The 18,624-nt window shown below is 47.9% G+C and overlaps 2 protein-coding genes across 2 annotated transcripts in view; both read left to right on the top strand.

Moving 5' to 3' along the window:
• Nucleotides 1-7,392, top strand: part of PRKDC (protein kinase, DNA-activated, catalytic subunit) — an 84,486-nt gene extending 77,094 nt beyond the window's left edge. Inside the window, exons 82-88 of the mRNA XM_058806045.1 lie at nucleotides 184-276; nucleotides 2,178-2,267; nucleotides 4,276-4,347; nucleotides 4,502-4,703; nucleotides 5,126-5,314; nucleotides 5,895-6,034; nucleotides 7,061-7,392. Of these exons, the coding sequence (XP_058662028.1) occupies nucleotides 184-276; nucleotides 2,178-2,267; nucleotides 4,276-4,347; nucleotides 4,502-4,703; nucleotides 5,126-5,314; nucleotides 5,895-6,034; nucleotides 7,061-7,265 (991 nt within the window). The 3' untranslated portion in view covers nucleotides 7,266-7,392. The remainder of the gene's footprint in view (nucleotides 1-183; nucleotides 277-2,177; nucleotides 2,268-4,275; nucleotides 4,348-4,501; nucleotides 4,704-5,125; nucleotides 5,315-5,894; nucleotides 6,035-7,060) is intronic.
• Nucleotides 7,393-15,383: 7,991 nt separating this feature from the next.
• Nucleotides 15,384-17,158, top strand: CEBPD (CCAAT enhancer binding protein delta). Its single transcript, XM_058807709.1, has one exon. The coding sequence runs from the start codon at nucleotides 15,662-15,664 to the stop codon at nucleotides 16,700-16,702; it is 1,041 nt and encodes a 346-aa protein (XP_058663692.1). The 5' UTR covers nucleotides 15,384-15,661; the 3' UTR covers nucleotides 16,703-17,158.
• The last annotated feature ends 1,466 nt before the right edge of the window (nucleotides 17,159-18,624 follow it).

The raw sequence follows: 18,624 nt of genomic DNA, 5'->3' as shown, positions 1-18,624 counted from the left end.
TTCCTTTTCCTTTTAAACAGCATTGAAATTGCTTTGTCTGGAAACTATTTTTTCAGAGTATATTTAAATTGGTAGCTTCTAACCTTCTTTTAACAGGCAATAGAATATATTGCTTCCCGTTTGTGGTGTTTCTCTAAAGTTCACCTCTGAGCTACTTGTTATCTCTGACTTACTTTGTTTCAGGCTGGGACTCATCAAGTGGCTGGAAAATACTTGTACTTTGAAAGAATTCCTTAAAAATAGCATGTCTGAAGAGGAAGATATCAGCTATTACAGGTGATGCTTGGTTTAGCTGTCTGCTGTAATAGAAACCACTACTAATGGGTTTTTGGATAATTGACAGTCTTGTGGCAGGATTTTCTTTTACCTTTTTCTTTTTTTTTTTTTTTTTTTTTTTTTGTAATTAAAGAATAAAAGAAAAGCATTTATAAGCAAGGAGGCAGTTTGTACTTCCTGACCCAAATTAGTAATTGGCAACTGTTTGTTTAATGAGTGCCATTGTAGCTGGAATATCCTCCACCCAGCTTGTTTAAACAAGAGACTTATAACTATAATCATGTGTGACGTCATTATCATCACCATTTCCTTATCAGCAGATTGATTTTACAAGCAGAGGATTTTGATCTCTTGATTTGATCAGGCAGGAAATGGACTTAGGTCAGTGAGGGGCAGGGGAAGGGAGTAGAGGCAGAGCTATTGAGAAGCTGGGTTCAGCAGTGAGTCAGTGATGGGGGGTGGAACTTGGCAGCACATGCACAGAACTCAACTGTAACAGAGCACTTTCTCTAACATGATACAAATGCTGGGTTTGAATAAATTATATTGCTTTCTCGTGATTGTAAGTGCAGGTTGAATATTTGTAAAATTGATTTAATTCTGGCATTTCAGCCTAGTTCTGTCCTGGAATTTACAAATGTGGTTTAGTTTACAAATGTGGTTCTCAGTTACATAATCACTGTTTGGGTTTGTCTGAGTGTTGTCACCATTTATTTTTACTGGTTAACATTTATGGGGCAGATTGGAGGAAGCTCCAGCGTGGAGGTTGGACTCCAAAGAGTCTTTATTTCTATGGTTATTTGATTTGTGAGCAGTTTAGGAATTGCTAGAGTTCCTGCATTACTGCTGTCTGATTCACTGTTGTGAACAGCAGTGATGTTATGATCTCAATTCACTGAGTGGGAAAGTGAAAGAAGCTTCACATGGAACCATCTTGTGAGGGGAGGAAATTTATAATATGCTCAGTGCAGAAGATCAGTGTGTTTCTAAAAGCAGGTCATAATTTATTTTAAAAAAGCCCTTTGCTTTATTGTGTATATAGACTTTAATATTTTCCCATATGTTATTCAATCAAGGCAATTAAGACATTTTATATTGAGCTATGGTTAAGTGACAGCACTCACAAAGGAAAATTTTGGTTGGGGTAGGGGGAACAACTTTCTGAATTTTTGAAATGCTTTATCCCAAAGTGATGGGCTACACTCTCTAACTGATAAATGCTTCTTAAATGGAAATGACATTTTCTTTCTCAAAACATGCTTTGGAAGGAAGAGAGGAGGTGGCTGCTCTGCTAAGTTGAGAAACAGAAGTTTAAGGTTTGATGTGTTTAGTTTAGATGGGAGAAAAATATCAAATTATTTCATAAGCAGTGCAACTAAAGAATACTGGCTTCTTATGGATTAATACCCCAAATTCAAGCACCCATTCCTCCTCTCTTGGGCACTCTGACGAGATACCAAACTGCCTTCCTACATTCCCTGCCCATTTGGAAGGACAAAGGGCAGCATGTACTGTGGCAGACTACATAATGCTTCTCAAAGGCTACAAGACTGTCAAAAATATCTTTCTCTCCCTGCAGAAATTATTTTGGATCTTTCCTCTGGAGGTACTTACAGTACCTCTTGACAAATTAACACCTTTGAGATGTCTAATCTTCTGTTAGATGTGATTGAAGTGTGTTCAAAGCTGGGGCAAAGGATATTAATGGATCAGCCCATATTCTGCATAAACTTCATTTTCATAGCAAGGCTAAAATTAATGTAGGCTGTAGCTTCCTGACTTTTCCTTTGCATAAAAATCTCATGGGTCAGAGCAGCACAGAGCCTGTGGATAACCAAATAGAGAGTGGTGAGATGGTACAGGGAAATCATCGGTGCTTTTCTCCTTTTTTTTGTCCCTAGCCCAAGAGGACCTCATGCTACCTATTCTGAGTGGCTGTCCAGGATGGGTGGGAAGGCACAGGGCATCTCTCGGTACCATGCCATGTACAGGTGGGTTTCAAAAGAGAACTGCATGAGAAATACAAAAGCTGGAGTGTGCACACACACAGAGATGCAGAAATTCCAGGAAAAAAAAAAAAAAGTATGATCTTCATTATGATATGATGGCTAGAGCTGATTTTTGCTCATTTTACTGCTTTGTCTTCCTGGAGATGCTTTGCAAAATTCCTCTTGCCAAAAATCCTACCAGAGTACAGGAATACTTCCAGAAGCTTGCTCACTTCCTCTAGAAAGTGCTGGAAGCAGATGCTGCTCTTCAACTTTATTTTCTAGGCGTCTTGTTCCTGATTATGCAGTTAGGTTGGCTGCCTCAGAGCCCAAGCATCTGCTGGAGTTGGACAGAGAAAATCACCATGATTCTCTGAGAATTTAAGAATATTTGATGGTTTAGGTTCCGACTTGAGCATCCTCTCAGAGGAATTTCCACACCTACCTAGATCTAGCTCTGTGGGGGGTAAAGTGAAGTGTCCAGAGCATTTCTTATACGTTCATAACCTGCTTAACCAAGTGTCTTGCTTTTTAAAGGAAAACTTTGACTTGTTTAACTGAATTAATATTTGTATTCAGATCCAGAATGCGCTTTTGAAGTAATTCCCAATCACCCCCACTCATCTCCAGTCTGCTGCACCAAAGGGCTGTCCTCTATTTCTCAATTCTGCTCCTTTCAGAGGGAAGTAGACTGGAAGGAAAGCACCCAGCACATGTCAGCTCTCACAAGCATTCAGAACTGGATATGGGCTAGGACAAAGCCTCCTTCCCCAAATCTACATGGTCCCTCAGCACCAGTTCTTTAGTTCTGTTGCTTCCCCTCTGCTGCACTACTCTCTAGTGTCAGTACAGCCTCAGCCTACTGCTGAGAGATGTAACTGGGACCTTAATTCCTCGGCTTTGAAGAGGCTGTCCAGCCAGAAAGAACATGATTGTATTCTTTATTAAAACTTAAACCTATAAACTTAATATGGAGGAAAATACACAAAACCACATACTTTTTGTATTTAGAAATGTCAGTCTTGGAAAAAACTGCTGGGAGAAAGAGGGAGGATGGGGTACTTGTAATATCAGATAAAATTGGGGGTATGAGCCCTTTGTGGCTTGCTGTACTTTTTACTGGAGTAAGCATCACATGCTGCTGTGGTCATGAGCGTATCACAGAATCACAGAATAATGAGGTTGGAAGAGACCTCTAAGATCATCGAGTCCAACCTATGCCCGAACACCTCAACAAGACTATAGCACCAAGTGCCATGTCCAGTCTTTTTTTAAACACATCCAGAGATGGTGATTCTACCACCTCCTTGGGCAGAGCATTCCAGTGCTTTATTATTCTTTTGGTGAAAAATTTCTTCCTAATATCCAATCTACACCTTCCCTGACGTAGCTTGAGACTGTGTCCACTGGTTCTGTCAGTGCTGCCCGGTGGAAGAGACCGACCCCCACCTGTGTACAGCCTCCCTTCAGGAAGTTGTAGAGGGCAGTAAGGACACCTCTAAGCCTCCTCTTCTCCAGTCAAAACAGCCTCAGTTCCTTCAAACATTCCTCACAGGGCTTGTGTTCCAAGCCCCTCACCAGCCTCGTTGCCTCCTCTGGACATGCTCAAGCATCTCAAAGTCCTTACCAAACTGAGGGCCCAGCACTGGACACAGCACTCAAGGTGTGGCCTCACCAGTGCCAAGTAGAGGGGCAGAATGACCTCCCTGCTCCTGCTGGGCACGCTGTTCCTGATGCAGGCCAGGAGGCCCTTGGCCTTCTTGGCCACCAAGGCACACTGCTGGCTCATGTTCTGGCTGTTGACCAGCACCTCCAGGTCCCTTTCCACCTGAACACTGTCCAACCACACCGTCCCCAGCTTGTAACGTTGTAGGGGATTTTTGTGGCCAAAATGTAGAACTCGACATTTAGACTTCTTAAACTTCATGCTGTGGGACTCTGCCCATCTTGACTTCCAACATCCAGCGGGCTGTTACTCAGCAGCCACCTTTACTTCTCCACTACTTTGCAGGAATGCCAGCCGTACAGAAGCAGTCACTTCCTTCAAAAGCAGGGAGAGCAGCGTTCCAGAAGACCTGCTGAGGTAAGTGCTGCTGGTGGCTGGGCACTGTGAAACGAATGTTGGTGTTTGTCTGCATTCAACGAGCAAGTTCTGCTTTGTTAAGGAGAGCCTTTGTGAAGATGAGTTCTATTTTGTTAAGGAGAGCCCTTGTGAAGATGAGTTCTGTTTTGTTAAGGAGAGCCTTTGTGAAGATGAGCACATCTCCCGAGGCCTTCCTGGCCCTGCGCTCCCACTTTGCCAGCTCGCACGCACTGATGTGCATCAGCCACTGGATACTCGGGATTGGAGACCGGCATCTGTCCAACTTCATGATTAACAAGGAGACAGGAGGCATGGTGGGAATAGACTTTGGATATGCTTTTGGTGCAGCCACACAGGTATTTGTTTTCAGCTTTTGCATTTATTATGTACAATTACACGTGTGTTCTCAGGACTAAATTTGATGCTCTTCCGTTGCCATTGTTCTGGTGCAAAATAATCTTTGCAAGTAATTTCTAGTCAATTTAATAAAATATCTGAGTCCAGATATTCTCAGGCAAGCAGTGAGTTACAGAACTCCACAGAGTCAATATGGTGGTGTTTTACATGGTTCAGCTGTGGATTCAGCCACTGTCACTGAATACTCATGACTAGAGCTTTGATGTCACAACTTGGTTCAGTTTTACTTTTGCATGTTATTTTCAGTGAAGTGACAAAAAGGGTTTCAAAGCTTAAAAATAAAGAAACATTCCCATCTAATCCTTCAGTTCCAAGGCATCTTACTTCTTGTTTTCTTTTGACTGTCCTTCCCCTTGGCCAGTTTTTGAGTGTGCCGGAGTTGATGCCCTTTCGCCTGACGCGTCAGTTCGTTAATCTGATGATGCCGGTGAAAGAATGGGGACTCATTTACAGCGTGATGGTGCATGCCCTGAGGGCTTACCGTTCAGATCCAGACCTCCTCATCAGCACCATGGATGTGTTTGTAAAAGAGCCTTCTTTGGACTGGAAGGTGGGGTTTGTCCTCTTTCATTTTTCTTCATGGGGAAATTCTTAAACTGTGATAAGAATAAAACTAATGAAAAAGGAAGTATTCCTTGAGGCTCACTCTCACTACTTCTTTTATCTTTCTTTGTTTTATTAAGTTCTAAGAAAAACTGAACTTAAAAGTATTCAAAATGACAGAATTCTGTACAGATGCACAAAAAACAGTAGCATATGTCTGTGTTATCAGTGTACTGTTCTTTATCTTTCATGATAATCCTAAAGATATGGGTAACTCTTGATCACGTTATGCCACTTATGGCACCAGCATAAATATTTTCAACTTTCTGCATTCAACCTCTTAAATTTGCCTAACAGCACTGTATATATCAAACCAATAGTTACAGAGAAAAAAAATCTGCAACTAGTTGCACTTCAGCAGCTTCAGTTGTAAAAAAGTCATAGGCAAGTTAGATGTTACCTCACTGCTTTGTCCTCCATTGCATCTGCAGTTAAGATACTGGCTTGACTTGCTATGATCTGCAGCTTAAAAGCATTTTTCAAGTGTGTGATTTATGATAAATAGGACAAATATATTTTCTCCCTAGAACTTTGAACAAAGACAGCTGAAAGAAGGAGGCACGTGGATTAAGGAAATAAACACATCTGAAGTAAACTGGTACCCTTTGCAAAAAGTTAACTATGTCAGAAGAAAGCTTACAGGTGCCAATCCAGCAGTAATCACTTGGTAAGATGGTCTCCTTTTACTTTAAACTGCTTCACTAAGAGCTTTGGAAGGCTCCTGAGTCAGATTTTGCACCCTTTGGATAGAAGGGGGGCTGGGAAAAAAGAAGAGACAGGGCAAAATTTCAGCAAACCTTCTGTCAGAATCATTTTGGTCCACATACAAGCTCACTGAATCACCCTGCCAGCCAAAACACCAGATATCTCCCTGTGAGTTTTCTTGCTCCAGCTCAGGCCTTCTGAGCAGTTTTACTGCTCCTGGCAACACATGCCTCCCCTCCCTGTCAGACTGCTTAATCTCATACTCCTCAGTCCCTCTGTTCTTTATGTTTGTCTCCACTGCTTTCAGGGTAGGGATAATATTTAAATTAATACATACTTCTGATGGAGGATTGCTTGAAATGGAACCTGTACCAGCTGTAGGGGAGGCATGGAGAAAAGCTGCTTACTAGAAACATCAAATTCAAATCTGGTGGCATTCTCAGGTTATTTATGTCAGTCTAGTCAAGTCTGGCTCAAGCCAGAATGTCTTTTAAGTTCAGTTAAAAGTACAATTAATCCCTTCCATCCTCTCTTAAAAAGTCATTTTGGATTAATCAGGGGAAAGACAGAAAAGCAAAGAAAGACAGCCTGTTTTAAAACTATACAAATATTGAAAAGTGCAGGACTTGGGAGGAGTCCCTTTTGCGGTCAAGGCTGAACTGGAAGAGGCAGCAAAATACTTGTTACAGGCACAAATCAGGAGAGCAGGTAAAGAGATCAACAGCTTGGATGTGAACTGCTGCATCTGTCTTCCAGCTGGAGACCCTTGACAAGACTGGCCTATTATGGTAAATACCCACTATTTGTAAAGGACCCCTGAAACCACCAGTCTTCACTGGCCAAGCCTTGTACAGCTCTTGAGCAGCCTCCACATCTTGATCTCAATTCAAGCTTTATTTTTCAAGTGCTGTTTTGTATTTTAAAATCCATCTCAGGTTTTTTGCTTGTTTCTTTTAGTAAGAGCTTATTTTTGTGTTCTCAATTTCAGCGATGAGCTGCGCCTGGGCCATGAGAGGTCGCCTGCTTATAATGATTTTGCAGCTGTGGCTCGTGGTAACTCTAATCATGATATCAGAGCCAAAGAGCCAGAGGATGGACTTTCAGAGGAGACCCAAGTGAGATGCCTCATCGATCAAGCAACAGACCCCAATATTCTTGGCAGAGTCTGGGAAGGATGGGAACCCTGGATGTGAGGAACTGCCATCTACAACCTTGTCTGCCAAGGGACTTGTACCCTAAAACACAACTGCAACCAGATCAGAATTTTAAGGCCAAAAAGGAAAAAGCTCCTAACTATTTTTATTATCAGTTAACTTGACTAATAGAGAAAATAAACTTTTTGTATTAAATCTGTATTCAAAGAGTGATTTTTTTTTCTTTTTTTTTTAAATTATTTTTCTTGCGTGTGGTTCCATAACAAAGCAGCTTTATTGTCTTTGTGTTAAAATCAATGTGGAAAGAACTGGGGAGGCTATAGAGCTTAAAGATTTATTTGAAAAGAACTGAGATCCTTCAGTGGAAAGCACAAATTCATACCACGCAAACTTGTGGGCGCCAGTGCAGTGATGTAGTGAGTCTGTGCTTTCCTTTTGCAGAGACCTTGATGACAATCAACTGAAACCATTCTCAGCCACATATTATTTGTAGTTAAAACTTGAATATTTTCATATCAGTAGTATCAGTGGGCCACATGGTGAAATTAAACAGAAAATGGCTCTTAGCTTTAGATAACACTTAAAGTATCTGAACAGCTTTTGCATTACTGGATAACAAGATAGTAATTTTGAGACTGTTTTTAGCAATTAGAGGTTATACCCTGTTATCTTTGTCCTTTGGAAGTCTGCACTGCTCACACTGTTATTTCCAAATTATTGTTTGGCCCAAGCCAGAAGTAGTCACTGCCGACAGAGCTGAGCACGGTAAGCTGCTTGCCATAAGCACAGCACAGCGCAGCAATGTCTGCTGCACTTTGGAATTTGCTTATGCCAAACTGTGGAGCTTGTGCCAGATGTGACTCTCTGTCTCCAGCAGCCAGTTCTCAGGTGTGCTGCCTTTGGCTGGGATTGAATTCATTTTCTGCAGAGTAGCTGGAGTGGGGCTGTGGTTTGGATTTGTGCTGGAGACTGTGGATAACACGGGGATGTTTCATTACTGCTGAGCAGGGCTTGCACAGAGGCAAGGCTGCTTCTGCCTCTCACACCATGAGGAGCCCAGGGGAGCACAGCCAGGATAGCTGGCTCCAGCTCACCCAGGGCTATCACATACCAGAGGGTGTCATGCTTAGCATGCAGAGCTGGGGGAAGAAGGAGAAAGAGGGGGAGATGTTCAGAGTGATGGTGTTTGTCTTCCCAAGTCACCATCGTCCCAGCTTTCCCAGGGAGGGCTGACCACCAGCCTGCCTGTGGGAAGTGGTGAATGAATTCCTTGTTTTGCTTTGCTTTTGTGCACAGCTTTTGCTTTAACTTATTCCCTGTCTTGATCCCAGCCCCTGAGTTTTCTCCCTTTCCAGTTCTCTCTGTGGGGATTGAGGAGAAGCTCTGTGGGGCTTAGCTCCCAGCTGAGCTTAAAGCTGCAGCATAGGCCGTGAGGGAGGAAGAGAACTCTCTCAAGCACTACTGTTGCTCATTACCCAGATTTACTGCAGGATATAGATTTAATTGAGGCTTTTAATAATTATCATAAAGGGTGTAATAAAAATGAGTCTTTGCCCTTTCACTATCTACAAGGTTTCCCTCCTGCCTCTGTGGCACTGGGGCAGTTCTGGTCTCACTGAGGGCCACGTCTGCTGCTGGCACCAGTCTCCGATGAATGTGTCAGCTGGAAAGTAGAGAAATCTGCCTCCTAAATACAACTCCATGAAAAACTCACAATGAGGAAGATTGCTGAGGCCTAAAGAATGGTGTGGGAGCTTTTCTGTTTCAAAGACTTTCCAGCAACAATTATTATTTGTTACCTTTCTTAATACACATACTCAATGGTTTGTGTCAATAGTATCATAAATCAAGAAATTGAAAACATTTTTATCCCTTTATTAGTAAAAAATATTGTTTGGATGTATTTTTGTATAGGAAACATTGAAAAATATAAATAAACTTTCAGCTATACCTCATTTAAAAAGTGAATTTAGGGCACTTAATCACAAAAAGCTTCCACATTTACCCATTTATAGAGATGATAATTAGTGGACAGTAAGGTGGGGTTTTATTCTTTATAAAAGAGTTTGATACAGTCTGTTCTTATATACACTTCAGTAAGATGTCATGGTGCTTTGTTCTTTTGATCTCTGCTAACAATTAGGACTGCAATCTCATGACTAAAACTTGGTCAGGTGAGGTGCCCTGGCTTTCATGCTGTCACTCTACAAATATGAGAAAGTTTAAAGCACAATAAAAAAGGCAACATGAAAAGGCAGGGGACATTTGGAAATTAAGTGGCTGGGTGTACGAGGTGTTTAATGGCACTTCTGGCACATACCTCAGATAGTTACTGAGTACTTTGACCTGCACTGCAGAGGACAAAGTCTAGGTTTATACTTTAACGAGGCTCTTCTCCTAGTGCTTCTGATAGCCTCAGCAGCAGCAGATGTTTGTGCACAGCAGGCTCCCTCCCTGGCCTTTGGGAAGGGGAGCTCGAGTGCAGCCTGGGCCTTCTTGGGGAGCGGGCTGGGGTCACCACCCAGGGCTCCCTGAGCTCCATGGCAAACAGCCCTCAGGCTGGGGCTGAAAACCTGAGACAGGCAAAAGTGACACTGGCTTAGAACGTACTCATGACAATTTAAATAGTTAAAAGCTCCATTTTGGCCCTAGAATAAGCTCCATAGTGGGAAGCCTCAGCCACGTCAGCCCTTATTAGTCATGTGTTTGTCAAGCTCATGTGTCAGCTGAGGCACAAAGCACGAGGCTGCTGGGCCTTCAACACAGAGACACATCCTGTGCACAGCAAGTGGAGTTTCCCTAACTTTCTTTAGGGAGCTTTCACCATGCAGCTGAATGGTCCTGGAAATAACCTCCAACACAAGTGAATGGCAGCTGCTGCCACCAGGCCTGCCTGCTCTCTGCAAGATGCAGCGGCAGCTAAGTGGAAAGGCTGCAGCCAGCCTGTGAAGCAGCAAGAAAAGTGCACAATGCAACCCTCACATTGCTGGGCTCAGTGCTTTACAGGCAGGTTTATTTGGCTCCCAGAAGAGAGTTAAAATGATGTGAAGATCAGAGTTAGAGAGTGCATCAGGTCTCATGATGCAAAACAAAACTTGGGAACTATTCACAAGCACGGCAGAGTATTTCCTTCTCAGATTGAATAACCAGATGGATGGGCACTATATCTGGAAACCCATTTGTTGTATCTAAAAAGTTATGTAAAACATTAGCATATATTCTCACTAGGTTTTTCTTAGAGTATAGAATGATGTCATGTTTAAGATAATCCTTACCATCCCTGCCAATCTTATAATTTCCCTCTAGCTAAGAATAACAGTACTGCTGAATCCAGAGGAAAACTCTGGAACTGTCACCTACTGTCCCCTTTCCCAGCTGGTAGAGAGGTTTCTGCATGCTGTTCTTGTGCCTGGGATTTTCCCCCTTAGACCCCACCACTGCCCCCCAGTTTAAATGTTATCTTGAGGTCTCTGTGGCTGAGAGGTGATGCAGCACCAGCACACATTTGGGCACAGGAAGGAGGGTAAGAGTTTTCCACAAAAGAATAAATGGGGCTCATATTCAGTCATGGAATAAGGAATTTCCTACAGCTCTTCTGATCTCACACTTAGGGTTTGGCCATCTGCTTCCAAAAGTAAGCATCTATATACAGAGACACTTCTCCCCAAAACTCTTGTTTTTCAAAATCAAGGATAAGGATTTATTACCTCTGCTTTAAAATATCTTACCCTCTGAGGCTGAGGGTCTGCTGAGTCACTTATTAATACTGTGCCTCATCTGGAAATTACATGGGCTTTAAAAATTTCATTTTTAAGTTCTGCTGCCCGTAAGAAATGGCACCAAGGCAGAGAGCTTACACCCTGGCAGACATCCACAGCACCAAGTGGTGTCACTGGCCTTGTAGCAAAACTACCAAAGAGCCACATCTTCTGTCAAATGAAGATGTGTCCAGAATAAGGTGTTTAGAGAGGTATTCTCTTGTTGCAAAAAAAGTTGGGAAGTTTTTTGGGCCACAGAGATGATCAGGGAGCTGAAGCACCTCTCCAGTGAAGGCAGGCTGAGACACAGGAACAGAAAAGGCATGGATGTTCCACCCCTGGAAGTGCTCAAGGCCAGGTTGGATGGGGCTCTGAGCAACCTGATCTAGTGGAAGTTGTCCCAGCCCATGGCAGGAGGATTGGAGCTATGTGATCCCTTCCAACCCCAACCATTCTGAAAACATGAAGGAGTGGCCATAAGGGACTGGAAAAGTTTTGGTTACAGTTTCCACATTATTTACAGAGTGGGGTTTTTCTTCATCTTTTTGATGGGATAGGAGAGGGCAACATTGACTCTACTTGTCCATTATTACACTCACAGTAAATTACAGCACACAAGATTTCATTTGATTACACAGAAGATGTAGCTGTCAATTTGATCACGTGAATGGAAATCCATGCAAAACCTGTGTCAGGAAAAAGTTCTGAGTATCCACCAGGGAGTGTGAGCAAACAAGGAGCACAGGTTCTGAGGCACCTTACTGCAGTAGCACTTGGCCTTTTGGGAGCCTGGGTATGTGGATGACCTTATTCAGCAGCTCAGCAGCCACAGGTGCAGCTGGACAAACCCAGTCTGGGCTGACACCACTGGGGTTTAAAAGCCTGCAGCAAGACAAAACACGGAGCTTCAACTAAAGGAGCTAAAAGGAAAAATCCTTTCAGTTACCATCAGGTTCTTCAGCTGCTAAGAGCAGGGAGGCCACAGGCAGGATCAGGATCAGTGCAATGACGTACAAGTACAGCACAAGTGACAAGCACAGCACTGTGACAGTGTTGGAGGACAAGGCAGAGACACGAGCCCTGGCAGAGGTGGCTGTCCAGCAGTCACCGTGCTGGCTGACAAGAGCCAGCACCAACCTCAGGCAGGCACTGCTCCTCCCTAGGGGTGTGCAGGCAGGTTTTTCACTCTCCCCAGACAACTTGCACCTCCTCATTAACATGTCCCATTCCCTTGTCAGCCCCCATGTGCTATTGCTGACTTCCAGCTGAAGAGTGAAAGGATGCATGCACTCCTGCTGCTTCCTGCAGGGAGCAGAAACCCAGCAAACCAGTCCTCCATCTTTCTCCCCCTTGTCAGCTTGGTCTTCACCCATGAACCCCCCAGGACCTGAGGTCCTGCAGGTGCTCTCTCAAGTCCATAAAATCAAAAGGGGGCTTAGGCTTCCCAGGCACAGCCTTGCCACGCTCTTAGTCCCACTGTCCCAAAAAGTCCTGCATGCCTGGCTGGATTGCTGGAGGGGAGCATGCTGAGGCATTACCCTGTTTCCTCACCTTCCCTGAGTGTCCTGTCATCTATTTATGAGGAAAATCCAGTCAGAAAACAGTGTGATTTAACTGCTAGCCCTGAAGGGGTCAGGGTCCTGGTGTTTCTCAGATTCACAGTCAGCAGTCCAGAGTAAGTTAAAGTTTTGTCCTTTTTTTGCTTCTTAGAGAAAGGTTTCTTGCCCTTTCTTGCCAGGTTTAAATACTTTCCTTGCTTTGGAGCATGAACCTTAAGCAAGCTTTAAAGAATTTATTCTGAAATTCAGAAGATCACCTGCTTCTTACTGCTGTTTAAAATGACTGGATCCCAGAGACAAGCCGTGACTCGGTGGGTCAGGCACTCAGCAGGACAGATGAGGGAAATCAAGGGCTTGTCTGTACTTCTCTGCCCATGAAATTACATCTGCAGATGGGAACAGATTCAGCTGCTGAGATGCCAGACAAATGCCTGCCTCCAGTGCACTGCTTTGCTAAGTGCCAGGTATCACTTGCTCACATGCTCCTGGATGCTCCACTGCAAGTGCTGCAGCACATCCTGCATGGCAGTGGGAGAACCCCCTCAAACATCCTCCTGAAATCACACATCGCAGGCCCAGCAACAAACAACCAGCTCATCCTCCAGGGGGTGGCTCCTGCTGCTGCTTGGTTTTGTGGGACAGGCATTGACAGGTCCAACCACGGGCTCTGAACACACCTCCAAGTCCTGAAGACCCTGCAGGCAATGCTGCACCCTCTGTGGTGGGGCTTAGGTGTGACACAGATGGCGCATACTGAGGTTTACACAGCAGTTCTGGGCCTCCTGTTGAGGGATTTTGAGGATGGGATTGCCAGGAGGCAAGGTGCCCAGCGGGGGTCGGGTGACCTGGCTGGGAATTCGGTGTCTTTTTTGGAGGAACACATGATGGGCATTAAATAGGCTTGTTCAGGCTGGCACAGTGGCATGCCAGCACTGCCTGACCTTTGGGGTAAGGGCTGTGCTGAGCTGGAAGCGTGAGACAGCTCTGCATACAAACAGTTAAATGAGAGCTTTCCAGGACAAATCATCGTTTTAGGACTACAGTGGGTGAGATCTCACCCCTTCCAGCAGAGCAAGGGAAGAGACAGCAGATATCAGACTGCATCTCCTTTCTAGCTACCTTCCCATGTCTCACAAATGCACTCCTCTGCATTTCATACAGAGTAAAAGGGTCCCAGAGCACCATGTTCCCTGCTGGATAGCCAGGCCAGGGATGGCTGGAGCAGAGTTGTGCATCATGAACAGACCCCAGGGAAGGTCTGGGGTATATAGAAGGCAAAAAATAACCTGTAAAATGGTTTGTAAAATAATATGTAAAATTATTTCTTTGACAATGTGGAAAAAGCAAAAACAACAATTTCTTGTGTCACTGTTAAATTCAGTGGTTAATGCTGGTGTAGATGGAGGTTGTGTGATCACTAAGCTCTGATGAAAAAGGAGAAGAAGTTCATTTAAACACAATACATCTGGCAGCGCTAGAGTTAAAAGCAAAGCCTCTGCAAGCGAAACCTTAGCTGCCAGATGTAAAACCCCACCTGCCAGGCACTGCACCCTCACCCTGATCCCACAAGCCTTCCCACGTGGAGTTTACATCCAAAGGGAGAGCATGTACCAGTCTTGTTCCCAGCTACTTATGCTAAAATACACACCCCTGTGATAAACAGCTGCGGTCCTGCAACAGCTGCGGTGGCGGCGATGGAGCCGTGCCCGGAGAGGGGCAGCGGGCCCGGCATGACCGGCGCGTCCCCACGGGCGGTCCCCAAGCCACCTCGGGGCCAGCGGCACCGCGGCCGCCGGGCACAGCTCCGAGCCAGCAGCGTCAGCTGGGCGCTGGGCTGGACACGGCGCCTGGGACAGTCCTGTCTTAAATATAGAAGGGTCTTCTGGAAGTTAAATAAATAAATAATAATTTTAAAAAAAAATTTAGAAGTAAATTTAAGGGCGTTTTGTTGCGTGTTTCTTTAACAATTCAGTTATTATTAGCACTGGGGGTAGAACCAGGGTTTTAGAAACTATTATGTAACTAGAAAACTTATCTTTTAGCTGCAAGTATTTTCAGTTTTCTGGTACTTGCCAATTTAATAGTAGTAGTTTGTAGGATGCAAGGGGGGGGCAGGGGACAGCAACATGCACAATAACTTTATGTAAGGTTTTAAGAGGCATAAGTTCATGCAGACAGCGTGAGGCAGCTAAAGACGCCTCAGAGACCCCTGTCCCACCAGAGGGTCCCGCCAGAAGAAGCCCGAGTGTCCCTCCTCTCCCCGGAGCGGGGATTTGCATCCTGCTCGGGGGAAGCTGCCCGCGCTCCAGCGGAGGGAGCTGAGCCTCGGGAGGGCGCTCGGGTGATGCGCACGGACACGCGTGGGGCCGGCAGCATCCTCCGGTATCGCTCCATCCCGGTGCCGCCGGGAAGCGCGTGGGGGATGCAGCGTGGTGCTGCTGGGGTAAAATCGGCTTTTTCAGGCAGCTTTTCCGCCGGCCCGCGGGGAAAGGGAAAACCAACGCTCAGCCGGGAGAATGGGGTGCTGGCACCGGCGTCGGGGCAGCGCTCCCGCGGACGGGACGGGACGGTGCGGGGAGGGCGGCAGGCGGCCGAAAGGCGCCCGCACCGTCCCGTGCCCGTGGCGGGGGCAGCTCGGACCGCGGCCACCCTCGGCCGGGAGGTGGCAGCTCGCTGCGGCGGCAGCCCGGCCTCCGCGGCCGCGCACCCCACCCGCTCCCGCCCCCGGGTCCCCGGGGGTGCCGGGAACATCGCTCCCCGTCATTGGGGCAGGAGGCGGGGCCCGCGCCGTATAAGAAGGGACCGAGCGGGCGTTTCACTCCCAGGTCCTGAGACGCCTTGTCCCATCCCCGCCTCCTACCGCCGCTCACGGCGTGACCCGAACCCGGATCGGCCCCCTCGGGGAGGCGGCGGCGGGGCAGCAGCGGCAGCGCCGGTGCCACCGAGCAGCAGCGGCAGCGGTGTGAGCAGAGCCGGCAGCGGCAGCAGCAGGAGCAGCCCCGCTCCCACCTGCCCGTGCCAGAGGCTGGAGCTGCGCCCGTGGCGGAGGAGCCGCGTTTGGTGCCCGCGTCCCGGAGTCCCCGCGCCGCGGCCGTGCGGCGCCGCGTCCCGCTCGCCCATGAGCGCCGCCGCTCTCTACAGCCTGGACTCCCCGGCATGCTATAAGAACTGGTGCCTGGAGCCCGCCAACTTCTACGACGCCAAGGTGGGCAGCGGCGGCGGGCCGGGTCCCGCCTGCAAGCCGGGCGCCCGCGGCGGCTGCGGGATGAGCGGCGAGGAGACGGGCGGAGGCCTGGGCGGCAGCGGCACCAACCTGGCGGAGCTGAGCGCCGCCGCCCCGGCCATGTACGAGGACGAGAGCGCCATCGACTTCAGCTCCTACATTGACTCCATGTCCGCCGTGCCCAACCTGGAGCTCTGCAACGACGAGCTCTTCGCCGACCTCTTCAACAGCAACCACAAGCCCGAGCGGGGCGGGGAGTACGGCGAGTACTTGCCACCGGGCGGCGGCGCCGGCCGCGACCCCGCCAAGGACCTCGGCCCTGCCATGACCACCCTGCTGGGCTCCGAGCCCCGCACCGCCTCCTCCTCCTCCTCCTCCTCTTCCTCCTCCTCCTTCTCCTCCCGCGGCGCTCTGAAGCAGGAGCCGGACTGGAGCGACAGCGACCTCTCCTCCTCGCTGCTGCCCTCGCAGATCGCCACCTGCGCGCAGACCATCATGAACCTGAGCGGGCAGCCCACGCCGCCCACGTCCCCCGAGCCGCCGGGCAGCAGCTCCCCGTCCAGCTGCAGCACCCGCTCGCCGGGCCCCGGCGCCGCCGCCGTGCCCGGGCCGGCGCAGGGCGTCCCGCAGCCCATTGCTGCCGCCGCCGCCGGCGGGGGCAAGGAGCGCGGCGGCAAGAAGTGCGTGGACAGGTTTAGCCCCGAGTACCGGCAGCGCCGGGAGCGCAACAACATCGCCGTGCGCAAGAGCCGCGACAAGGCGAAGCGGCGCAACCAGGAGATGCAGCAGAAGCTGCTGGAGCTTTCCGCTGAGAACGAGAAGCTGCACAAGAAGATCGAGCAGCTCACCCGGGACTTGACCAGCCTCCGGCACTTCTTCAAGCAGCTGCCCAGCGCTTCTTTCCTGCAGCCCGGCTCGGGCACCGACTGCCGGTAACCGGGGGGGAGCGGGACGGAGAGACGGACTCCGGGAGACGGTGGATAAATACCTCAGAGGGCCGGGCCGGGCCGTGCCGTGCCGGGCCGCCCGGGCGCGGCAGGAGGCGCGGAGCCGCGGCGGGACCTGCCGGCCCGCGGCCGCGCTCGGGATGCGGCAGCGACGTGGAGCGATGCCTGGGTCTTTCACGACGAAACTTGCGAAAAAGGGAAAAAAAGCTAAATATATTATTTTTTTTTTCTTCTCTCCCCTTAAATTATTTTTGTAATGGTAGTTTTCGTCTTTTCTACATTTTACTCATACCGATGCAGCTATGGTACATCTGTTAAAGTGATTCAAAATCCCATGTATTTTAGACAGTAGGATGGAAAAAAAAAAAAAAAGACTGAGCATGCTCAACCTTTTATATCAATTTTTACAGCATTTCTAAGAATAAAGAAAAGCATTTTAAATCCACCCTGCTCTCGTTTGCTCTGTGTCGTGACACAAGGGGCTGGCGGCGGGGAAAGCTGTGCTGGCCGGGAGGGGGCTGAACGCGGGCGGGAACACGGAGAGGGGGTCCCAGGGGCCGAGAAGGGGAGCTGAGGGCAAGCGAGGGGCGCTGCGTTACTTCCCAAAGCATCCAGAGAGCGATGCAGGGGTGGGAACAGCCGTGAGACCCCTCCTCGCTCGGCGCGGTGCCTGCGGGGCCGGCTCCCCCCGGAGCGCATCACTAAGCCCGAGTGCTGAGTCAGGGCTTGCCGTGCGCTGGGGGCACCGAGCAGCTGCACGTCAAGGGAGACTGCTCTGTGAGCAGGACTCTGCCAGAAATACCGTACTCTATATCTTAAAAAAAAAAAAAAAAAAAAAAAAAAGTGCATAGGACTAGAAGAACATCATTAAAAGAATACCACTAGTTAAAATTCCCGTTAAAAAAACTTCCAAGGGGTTTCCATTCTAGATAATGCAGAGTTGCACCTACACTACCATGTTCCATAGCAGGGACCAGAGCTCACCTCTGCAGTGAGTCTCAGAGATGTCCATGCACCCTCAGGCTTCAGCAGGAGTTGGGCACTTTCACTGATCCTGGCTAGTGAAAGTGAGAGTGGGCAACTGCTGCTCATCACGGAGCCAGTGGTCACAAAGACTTTCCCTGATCCCTGCTAGTGACAGAGCAGCAAGGCAATGCCGCTGCTCATCGCTGAGAGAGTGAACAGATCACAGAAGGTCGGGCAACTTGTCTGAATTTCAGTAGTGCAGTGTTAGAGCATCTACAGCATCTCGGGGGCACTGGCAGGAAAATGGCCTGGCTCAACAAGCACCTCCAGTTTTCTCAGATTCAGGTCTTAAATGGTTTTGAAGGGGCAGTCCCAGTCTCACATACAGACCTCTACACAGGAATGGGCTGCCATCTCCTTTTTCCTTACAGGGAGGCAGGTAAGAGGCTGAAATGCTTGGAGGAGGTGGTGAAAAAAGGGGAATTCAAAAGCTGGGTCATTCCTTTAGTAATTGTGATGTCCTTTTCACTATTGGCCTAAGCCGCAGAAATTACCAGTGTGGCAAGTTTGCCGCTCCTTCTCTGCTGGTTAATCACACACGAGACCTGCACTAAAACCTCCTCTAAGCTGTAAAGGGCTTTTAAACACTGTGAAAGAGTGAGTAAAAAAATCACACAGTGTCTAATTCTTATATTAATTCTTGCAATGCACACGGAGGGAGATTCTGGCATTTATCTGATCTGTAGCCTCCCCAGCCTGGGTGTGTGGCCTACAACGCAGTTTGCTGCTTGCCCATAAAAGAAGCTGCAGTGAAACACCTGCTTTGTGGGAAGCTACAGATAACACACAACTTCTCTGCTAAGAGACCAATTAGCTGTAAAACATTAACTTCATATGTGTTCAAATCTCTGTCTTTATAACAACTATTGCAAAGTGTTAACTCAG

The sequence above is a fragment of the Ammospiza caudacuta genome, chromosome 1, assembly GCF_027887145.1.
Source record: "Ammospiza caudacuta isolate bAmmCau1 chromosome 1, bAmmCau1.pri, whole genome shotgun sequence".
Classification (NCBI taxonomy): domain Eukaryota; kingdom Metazoa; phylum Chordata; class Aves; order Passeriformes; family Passerellidae; genus Ammospiza; species Ammospiza caudacuta.
This window is presented reverse-complemented; position numbering and strand designations above follow the sequence as displayed.

Excerpts from the sequence above, each read along its gene's own strand:
- CEBPD (XM_058807709.1), top strand. The coding sequence starts at position 15,662 with ATGAGCGCCGCCGCTCTCTACAGCCTGGACTCCCCGGCATGCTATAAG.